This window comes from Mesitornis unicolor, unplaced genomic scaffold (genome assembly GCF_000695765.1).
Source record: "Mesitornis unicolor isolate BGI_N332 unplaced genomic scaffold, ASM69576v1 Scaffold28537, whole genome shotgun sequence".
NCBI lineage: Eukaryota > Metazoa > Chordata > Aves > Mesitornithiformes > Mesitornithidae > Mesitornis > Mesitornis unicolor.
Window position 1 is genome coordinate 1 of NW_010196217.1, and position 10544 is coordinate 10544.

Sequence of the window (10544 nt, forward strand, 5' to 3'; positions counted from 1 at the left end):
GGTAGGGCCGGGGCCACAGCGGGGGGCAGCAGAGCGCTGAGGGGGGCGGCGGGTCCGCAGACTGCCCGCAGTTGTGCCCCGGCTGCCACCGCCCCTCACGCTGTGCCGGGGGCTGACCGGCTACTTTGAAATAGATTTTCTCCCCCGGTACAGTTTCTTGCCACAAAGACTTCTCGGTATGATTTCATTCAAGCAGTGCTGCTGGATTTTTGCCAGCTCGTTCTTGATTCTGGGAGGTGGTTGTAAAGTAGCAGGTCTGCAGCTTTAGGTAACAGTAATTATTTTTTCTTTCATGTGGCATTAATTATTAAAGCCAAACTGTGAAATAAAGATTAAACACAATAGGATGGGGTGATCACTTGGCTTTTTACCTTTGTATGCATGCTACATCATTTCTTGAAAGAGTCGATGTCGTTCTGGGTTGAGTAGTTTGGCTTTTGGTATATGAGAGGTCTCCACTTGGAAATGCTGCTGGGACTGGCACAGAAACACTGTAATGAAGTCACCTGCCTTCAAGTGCCGTTATTGTAATCAAAGGGGAAGGGTGGAGATGGGGGGAGAGACCCCAACCCAGAGAAGCTCACCAGACTTATTCCACAGACCCTGTGGGGATTTTCTTGCTTTTTTTCCCTGTTTATGCCATCAAACAGGTCAGGTACTTCTTTACATCCTTTTTTGCTATCTTACTTTCAAATGTCAGCCAGAATCTATGAACTAAGGAGTTTGTTTGGGGCTGAGAATCAGTGAAACATCAACTTCAAGAACTTTCTGGTGCTCCTTCTGCAAGTCAGTATGCCAAAGTTTCTATGATCTTCCTAGGAAAGGTTTTTGCTGACATTTTGATGAGCAGTGGCACTGCACTGCATTTGCATTAATGAAACAAAGCCATGTGAGGATTTCATCAGGGACCCACCAAAAGATCTGTCCCAGTCTTGGAGACGCAAGCAAACGCTGCGTGAATTTGTCGTGCATTTCTCATCCCTTTTTTGTGATCTTCATCTGCTCTCAGCACTTTTGCAAAATCAAATAATCTGATTGTAACTGCCTGGGCATTTTTGGTTCGGGAGGGGGAAGCAGACCCAGGGCTTTGCCTTATTTTGTGGGTCTGTGGTCTCATTTTCTGCATGGATAAGGGAAGAATTTCCATCTTGGTATGCGCTCTGACTTTCTGCTGTGAAACCCTGCAGTTGTGCTGTCTGCTGTGTCCCTGTGAGCCCGGTGGGTGGGTGCCCTCTGTCCCATGGTGTCAGCAGTGCCAGGGTGATGGCTTCACCCATCCCAAGCACATGTGGAAAGGAAGGCAGAGGTGTTGGCCAGCCATCCCTAGCTGGCAAAGGGCCCTGAGGGAGCTCTTGCCAGCTGGCAGGGGCTAGCACTGCCAGCACTGGTGTAAATTGGGGCATGCTGGCTCCCCACAGGCTTCCTGTATCAGCTCTGGCAGAGCAGCTGCCTCAGTAGATTATTTCCGGCTCTGGGATGGATTGAGTACTCATTTTGTTTTTCCAGGCAGGTTGATATGATATATGTCTAATACCATTTGCTCCTTCTGACATTGCTGTGATAGCCTAATGCTGCTGCTTTGTGCATGCCAGCTTTCATCATTAACCAAGCACGCACTTAATGGTCATTAGTCTATCTGTAAATCTCCTTGGAGAGATGAGAGCTGTGGAGTGGCAGGGCAAAGGCAGTGACACACCACTGACATAGCGCTTGAGAGGCAGCCCAAAGTTGGCATCTCTAACAGCAAAAGACATTTGGAAGTTTGTCTATTCTGTACTTTATCACATCAACTGGGTGTAACTCACAGGGGATGTGCTGTGGCAGCATTGCTAGAAGGACAAAATCAGATGTTTGCCTTTGTGCGTGTTGTGATTTCTCATGGGCTGGAGGACCAGGGGAGCCTCGTCAGGAAGAGGCAGCGAAGCGGGGCCATCCCCTCTGCTTACGTGTAAGGGGTGACTGTGAGCAGTTTATGCTGTAAGAGCAGCCTCTCCAGCCCCTGTGGGACTGGGAGAATGTCCTTTTAGTGGATAACACTTCTTTTAGTAGAAGAGACTTTGCAACCCGTCTTCTGCCCCCATGTGTGCACACATCCTTATCCTCAGATGGAGAACACAGACAGGCTGGACTGCAGCAGCGTCAGCACTGTGCAGTGTGGTGGTTATTTGCATACTAGGTTAGTAAATAAAGTAACCTCAAGCCTTGGCTCAGAGGGTTGGCTCTGTATAGCACCATCTCCCCCACGCGCCACCTGGCATTCTGGGCAAATGATGGGGTAGGGATGTAGTGCTATTTTAGGGGAATCCCTTCTGTGCTATCCTTGTGTGGGTTCCCTTCTCTGATGGCAGCTGTATACGCAGAGAAGAGACGGGGACTGGAGAAGCACGTTCCTACATACACGTTTGGGGGAGCAAAAATAGATGACAGTAGAAATATCAAGACAGTTATTATTGTATCATGTTCGGTTATTACACACAGAGCCAGTGCTCAAGGGGATGCCTGCTTCCTCTGCAGACACAGAAAAAAAGAAAGGTTTTGCTCCTTTCAGTAGTGCAAGGCTTCACACTCCTGTCTGCTTTGCAGGAAACTTCCTTGACAGGCAGCGTTAGTTTTCCTGATGCTGTAAGGTAAACTTACCTCCTCTGCCTCCATAATCTGCTTTGTGTTCATTTGCTACAGAAAATCACTCACTGTCCCACCCAAGCAGTATTGCAGAGAGGTTGATAGGTGCATTTAAGCCTATTCTGACTTGTGTAAGGATTTCAGAACTGTACCACAAGCTGTACATTTGTGTACTGTGATTATAAATCATGTGGTAAGTCCATGAAGCTGTGATACAGTAAGCCTTGCTTCTACGTACCCGTGTGTGGCTGGCGGACTTGTTTAACTTCACTTCTGCAAGTCTCATGGTGGATTGACAGAGTTTATTAATAATGCACAGCAGCCAGGCTCGTTAACCAGCTGGAGACATAATGCAGCAGTGATGGCAAACTAAAGCAACATGGGGGTTTAATGTGCACAGCTTCTTTCCAAAATCAAATACCTTGGACCAGGTACAGTAGAGCTGGTGCATGGAGGTGTTCATTACCCCACGTGTCTTAAGGACAGACTGAGACACGGATTGTGCTGCTTCCTTCTGGAGTAGTGTTTTCCACTGGAATTTTATTTTTGTTTTTGCTTATTTATTGGGATGATAATGGCCCACTTAGTGAACAGAGATTTTCCTGTTCCTTCTGGCTCTGTCCTTCCCTCCAGGAGCCACCTCTTATCCAAGCGAGACGGGATTTCTCCAATAGGATTGGGACAGTAGTTGCTTATACCCTTGAAGTTTGGCCTCCTACTGAGGAGATGGTGGTGGGGCACCCAGAGCCCCTTGCAGAAGCCAAAAGAGTTCTTGGGGTGCAAAGAGGCTTTGTTTGTTTCGTGTTCTTTTAGCACCAGACAGGTGTGCCGACATGAAGACCCAACTTGCAGTGAAGTCCTGTTTGAAGAATTTGTGCGTTGCTTTCCTTCTTTTGGTGTATATTCTTTTTGTGCTAGAAATGTCATCGTGTCTCTTCTCTCATGCTACGTTGAAGCTTTACATTGCTTTTCTGTACTGAAGAAGAAAAGATATAATGAAAAATGTCTTTACTGACCTGCCAGCCCAAAATTCATTAGACTAATTTGACTGAGGACTCCTGACAGCAATGATAGGATGAATGAGACCCTAAAACTGTGTTTCTTTCAGGTGTCAGCACAGTTCCAGTGGAAAAAGACCATATTGAAGAAATGGTGAGTAGCTGTGTGTCAAAGCAAACTTCAGAAGATATCAGTCACATGCTCTCCGTGTTTTGTCTTTAAACTCTCAGGGTAATGCTTTTTTTCCACAAGGGTAGACTCTTAAGAGATCATTGGTCATGGTGAACTCAGAGGCCCTTTAGCTGTCAGAAGATACCTGCATGCACTTTGATGCATCTGATGAAAATGAAAGCCGGCTTCTTGTGTCAATGTGGTACTTTTCAAACTCTGCATTTTACAACTGTATGAAAAATGATCTGAAATATTATTGATAGTATATGTTGTTAGAGTGTAAACAGCAAGACGGCAAATTTGAATAAAGATAAAATATCTGCAGTTACTAACTTTGTAATAGACTTTTCAATGCAGTCCTTGCATCTCCTGCTTTGGAAAAAGATTCTTAACCTGTTTGATTAAATAAATGCTATTGGCTGCTCTCAGCACCTGTAAGCTGACATCAGGCTGTCTCTGTGGGTTGATGGTGTGATCATTTAGATTAGTAAACACCTGGTAATAACTGAAAACAGATAAAAGGCAAAGGGATTTATAAATGTTCTGTTGTCTCCTCCCATCTAGCCACCCAGAATGTCAGCCTGAGACTCTGTACCTCTGATGATCTGAGTGCTCACCCACAACCAGCAACTTCGTCACTTAGAAGTCATTTTGCAAGTGTTTGTACAGAAGAGCTACTTTGGGCAGCTAGGGTTAGAGGAGGTTGTGTGACTAAACCAGTCAATTTCCTATGCTTCCAGAAGACCTTGCAGTTGAATGTTAAGTGCTAAAAGAGGCAGGGCTTACAGCACACGCATGTGAAAAAATACGGAGCAAGTCACTTATAGAGGCTATAAGGGCAGTTTTGGTTTATTGCAATGCAAGCAATACTTCTGGTAACAACTTTGCAGCATCCTCATTTGGGTAGATCCTACAGGATGGTCCTCATCTTTTGAACGTGTGTTGATTATTTTTTGTGTAAGGTGCTGTTACTACGTGTTGTTTGACTCTCCCTTGTACCGAATAGGGTATTTAATATTTTAAAATGTACAAAAGGAGCCTCTTACCTATGCAAACAAAAGGGGAGATAAAAAGAGCTAACGACTCTTCTTCTTGCTGGTATGGAAGTGAGGAGCAAAGCACTTGTTGCCCAAATGCACTGGAAGTTGTGGTAGAGCTGGGTATTACTCAAAACTCATAAATATTAGGCTGAACTCCAATCTTTAACTAGCTTTAATCACTAACTGGGTCAGAAGTAGGACTTCCATTTTCACCATGAGAATTTTTCTCCTATGTTTTTTCTTCTAGGTAACACGGTGTATAGTGGAAGTTCTGTCCAATGCTCTGTCCAAGTCAAATGCACCACCAATTAATCCTGCATGCAAAGAAATCCTGAAGAAGAGTAAGTACAACAGTATCTGAACTTGTGAAATGAATTTGGTAGATGGACTTCCTCTTGTGTTGGAGCTGGTGCACTGTTATTTCAGCCCATGTGAAACTTGTGGCTCCAAATTTCAGTGCCAGAATTCTGATGTCTTTTTGTTTAGTCTGTCTTGCTCAAAGAGCGAACAGCCTGACCTGGTGACTGTCAGGGATTCTTGGCCAGCGCGTGTGGCTCTCTACTGAACGTACCTGGAGAGTCTGAGCGAACTGACAGAAGTGCTTTAGGTAGCCTGAGAGGTCAGCAAATGTGACCAGGTTTGGACTACACACTGAATACACCTCAGGGGTTAGAAACTGGCTTCAGATATCCGGCACTTAATTCAACAAGGCTTCTGCACCCGGTGGCAGCTGAATCCATGCCCAGCTCAGGAGACGGAGTCTTTTGCTCAGCCCAGAAATGGTTATGTTTGTGGTACCGATTCCAGAGGTCTGGAGGCACGTGCAGAAAGCGCCCTGTGGGAGTGCTCATTTTGGAGGAGCTAGTTCCTACAGCGTGGTGCTTAGCAGCCTTGATGTTGAGGTGTAAGCCTGTTTGTGTGCTCGATTACTGTCTGTGGTGAAGTGTGGTTACGTTTGACACTCTGCCAAACTACAGAATGCACATCTTTCTTTTCTGCCCAGTTGTATTTATTTGATTACAGAACAATAAAAAGGTTCTTGAACTTACCTGCCAGCAGGAAGCAATAATGAAACCCATCTGTCTCATGCTCCCTGTTTAGAGAGGGAATAATGTATGGCCCTACCACAGTCATTACAAGAAGGTGTTTTTGGGCTTTGGGAATACACAATATCTAACCCAGCCTCATATTTCTGGAAGATGCTGAATGCCATCAGGCGTCAAGCTTTGTTTATGACATTATTAGTTTCAGAAAAAAAACCTTACATTTGCCATGTTTTGGAAAATGAAAAAAACACTTACTGGAAAGAAAGGGTAAGGACCATGTTTTTTGCCATTAGACAGATCTCCAAGAATATCAGGTAATGAGAAGCTTTTCAGAAATAATGAGGAATTTTTAAATCTGTGCAGCTATTGTCTGAAAACGTCTAGGGTTTGTGATGTCTCTCTGATGTTACTCAAACACAAGTGAAGCAGAAATATCTTCACAGAAATACACTTGTTACTGTTGTGGTCAGAGTCAGACTTTGATTTAGCCTGTTGGAAATAATGGAAAGAGCATGATTTGACTAAACATACCTATTGCAAAATAACAGATTTATTTATTTAGTCTATTTAGAATGTCTAAAAGCCCCAGATACTTTTGAGTAGGTTGAAATAAATGGTTGTCTTTTTTGTGAATAAGCATATGTGATGGATAAGGCCTGACATTCAAAGAACTGAACTCAACTCCAGATCCATTGATTCTTAGTAAGAATGAGAGTTAATTTAACTCAATATTAAAAAAAATCTATCACAAACAAAGAAAAAAAGCCAAAGAGTGAAAATTATTCTGTAAATTTCAATGGAACTTTTATAATGCCTAATTTAAAAAATTTAGTTGATGCTTTTTAAGACAAACGTAAAACATTAAATGACAAATTTAAAAAGCAGAATTAAACAATTCTGTCAAAATCTTTTAGCTGCTTTGGGAAGCTGCTTATCAATTTAAACTGAGATAGTACTTCAGTGGAGAGTTGGATTGCTTCATTGCACTGCGTTTGTTATTGTAGGTGGCAGAAATGACAGAGAGAGAAGCGAAAACAAACAACTTGAAGTGAGGCATTTGAAAGACCCAGCAGAGATTGAAAACCATCATACTGGGAGCGTGGAGAAGGGACAAAGTCAAGTGAAAGAGGAATCCAAAATGTACATGAAAGGAAGTGATGAGGAGAAACTTGCTCACGAGGAAGGTAAAAGCAAGGAAGAGGAGGATGAACACAATACAGCTATTCAAGAGGAGAGACTTCATACAGAAGAAGAGAAACACTATCAGGAAATCAGAAGAGAGGAGGACAAGAGCTACCACAGTGAAGAAGAAAATAAAGAGAGCAAGCGTCATGACGCAGAGGTAGAGCGTGCTGATCTCAACAAGAAGTCCCACTCTGGAGGCAGGAGCATAGAGGAGTTCCCTGATGGAAATGGCCCCACGAGCCAGTGGCGCTCAGAGGAGGGAATGCAGAGCCCTTACAAAAGAATTAATGAAGGTGAAGCAGGAGAGGCAGAGGAAGAAAGAAGTGAAAAATACCACCACGAGTCTAAGGAACGTGATTTCTCCCATCAGCAAGAGCATGAAGAATCTGATGAGAGTGAAGAAACAGAGGAGGAAAAGCAACTCTACAAACCCAAGCATTACGGGAAGCACAGAGTGGGTGACTCCTCTGAAGAGAAGAGGGGCCATGGTGGCGAGAAAGAGGAAGTATCTGAGAAATTAAACACAGAGAAGGCCCGACTCTGGGATGGAAGAAACCACCTTCAGAAACATCATGAGCAGCAGCAGGAGGAGAAGAGCAGTTATCATGGGAGGCATGGGTCTGAAGATGTGGAGGATAAGAGGCATGCAGACCAGGGAAGTGAGGAGTACAGAGAAAGGTGGCGGCAGAGTGAAGAGAGCAGCGAAGAAGAAAACAAGAGACATCACCACAGTGAAGAAAACAATGAGAAATGGCGCGAGGAGAGGAGACACCATGATGGGTCACATGAGGCAAGGAGACACCATTCTGAGGGAAGGACATACCTTGGAGATGAAAGTGAAGAAGAGCTGGACAGGTATCTCAGTGGTAGCAGCAAGGAGAAGCAGCATCATGCTGGAGGGAGATACCGCTTGTGGGACAACGAAGATGAAGAGTCACAGAAATCACATGCTCAAGAGCGCAAAGGGCAGGCCAGAAGACACTACAGCACTGAGGACAGTGTAGAGCAGCAGCACTACCCTGGCAACAGTGAGGAGGAGGAAGTAGAAACGAAGCATCACAGCAGTGATCAGATGGAAAATGAAGAGGAGAATATGGAGGAGGGAAGATATGCAGAGAGGAAAGAGTACAGAAGCCGTCTCCCTCCAGAGAATGAGAAGAGAACCACAGCATCTTATGGCTCTTTCTACCCACTACTGTGGTGGAAAAGCCAGCACTTTGAGAAAAGGGACAGCCCAGGAGAGCAGCTTCTGGAGGGCAAAGAGGAGGGCAGGCCTACCCTGAACAAGAAGAGTCTTTTTCCTGCATATGATGACTATGACTGGTGGGAGAAAAAGCAAATCCTAAATGCATTGAACCATGGACACACAGAGAAGAGGAATCTTGGGAAAATTAACAGATACGATATGAAAAGGCAATACAACAAGATGGATCAACTCGCAGAACTTCTGAATTACAGGAAGAAATCAGCTGAATTCCCAGAATTGTACAATTCTGGAGAAGACATGAAAAAACGTCACATCATCAGGAGTGATGGAGGAAGTCTGAGCCAGAGGCCTCTGACAGAAGAGGAGGTATGTGAATGGGTGTTTCTCTGGAAAGCTAGGGGAAGCTGATTTTACATGCACATTTCTAAACCCATTCCCAAGGCAGCTGGTAAACTGTGAGTGGAAAATCACAAACAAAATTAAGTCACATTGAGAGTCAGATCTTCAGTGATTTTAAAAATCTGCTTGCTTTGAATGAGTTCAGTGGAGCTACCCCAGGGCACAGTTTATAAAATAAAGACAATGCGCGTCCTCATTAGCTTCCGTCTGCTCCAAGACAGGAAGAGAAAGGAGATTTTCTACCTCTTTGGGTCCTACCTTTCCCTCTAGAGTCTTATAGACTAATAAAGATGCCCGTTGCAGCAGGAGCAGAGACGTAATTAGGAAGCACCATTTGGTCTGTCAGGTTGTTTAAAATGTACAGCTGAAAAGTGAGTTGGATATTTAGACTGAAAATCAGCTGCCCGTTGACCTCATTTCCTGACTGTCAGTGAAGAGCAGAACTTGGCTTGCACTTGTAAGTCCGATTCGTGCATGTAGTTCCCATGAGTGCAAGTCCTTTTTGTGTTGGACTTTCCTGTTCTGCTTCGGTATCCAGAAAAACTAAGTCTACACGCATCAGCTAGATGCTCCTCGTGTATGTCACTACCTACTGCACCATGTTGGGCTGGGAGCAGCAGAGGCTTGTTACGCATTTTTATAGAGGTCAAACTGTGTTAGCAAATTGTCATTGTAAACAAGCATTGGCTGTATGATTCCCCCCCTGTCCCCCCCCAGCATCTGGTGATGTGGAGGTGTTCCTCTTGCTGCACACTGTGCCTACTGTATGTCATAAGCCAGCACCACTGTGATCAGAAGGTTGTAGCATCCTCAGGGACCTTCACTTGGGCAGCAATGACTGCACGTGCTGTGGGTGGCTGCTGCGAGATAGCAGGAGGTCACTTCTAGACAATGGTGCTTTAACACTTAAAAGATCAAGCTGTAATTAGGGCGAGCTCTCAAAATTAGTATTTTGATACTTCCCCTAGCCCTAATTTGGTTAAAAGCAGGAAATTGCACAAATCTCAAAAGCATGTGCTGCACTGCTGTTAGCACCCCCCACCACAGCAAGCTGCCCAGGGACCAGTAAGTAGCAGGAAGCGTCTGCCTAGGAAAATCTTTGTCTCTCATTTTCATGGAACAAAGCAATATTTGTCAGTGTTACTTGATGTGTAAAATGCTCTTTATGTTTTAATAGGAAAAAGAACTGGAAAACCTAGCTGCTATGGATTTGGAGCTGCAGAAAATAGCTGAGAAATTTCATGACAACAGAAGAGGCTGAAGACGATCTGCTTTGGCATTTCAAAGCTAGGTGTAGCTGTACTTGCAATACCTGTATTTTGTGGTCAATTCACTGCCACTGGATTGTTGTTTGCCCTAAAACCAGGAAATACTATTTACTGTCCACTATAGTGTAGTGATTTATACAGCTGAAAATGTCTTTAATTTGCTGATAATGCTATTGAGATCTGAATAGCATGAATTTTAGTATTAGAACCTTTCCTGCAAGGCAGATATTTTTAATATGCTTGTGAAAATAGTTGTATTAGTGCTTTTCAGAAATATATTTGTCTGAGTTTGAAATAATAAAAACCATTGATCTTGGACCAAACTTTCTCCTTGTTTATTTGACTTGACTGGGTTATTTCCGAGTAAGCTAGTTAGATCATGTACAAAATGTTGACTTGTGGTTCACCAATATTTTTTCAAGTTACAAGGAGCCTGTCTGTGCCTTTTATTTGCCAGTTAGCAAGAGCATGAGAGTTAAGAAGGAATGCCAGCTGATTTGCTCCAGTAACTCAGAAATGTCCTGTGAATACGTCGTTCTGGAAATGAGGCATTAAAGAAGCAAAGAGGCTGCAACACCAAACAAGTGCTTGCTAATTTGGAAAGCAC

At 44.0% G+C, this 10544-nt stretch overlaps 1 protein-coding gene across 1 annotated transcript; it reads left to right on the top strand.

Moving 5' to 3' along the window:
- Positions 1-3706: 3706 nt before the first annotated feature.
- Positions 3707-10260, top strand: CHGB (chromogranin B (secretogranin 1); the record flags this gene model as incomplete). The annotated part of the gene is made up of 4 exons (XM_010188394.1): positions 3707-3774; positions 5080-5173; positions 6883-8636; positions 9847-10260. Coding segments are annotated over 4 exons (2000 nt in total), but the record flags the coding sequence as incomplete, so codon positions are not given.
- Between the last annotated feature and the right edge of the window lie 284 nt (positions 10261-10544).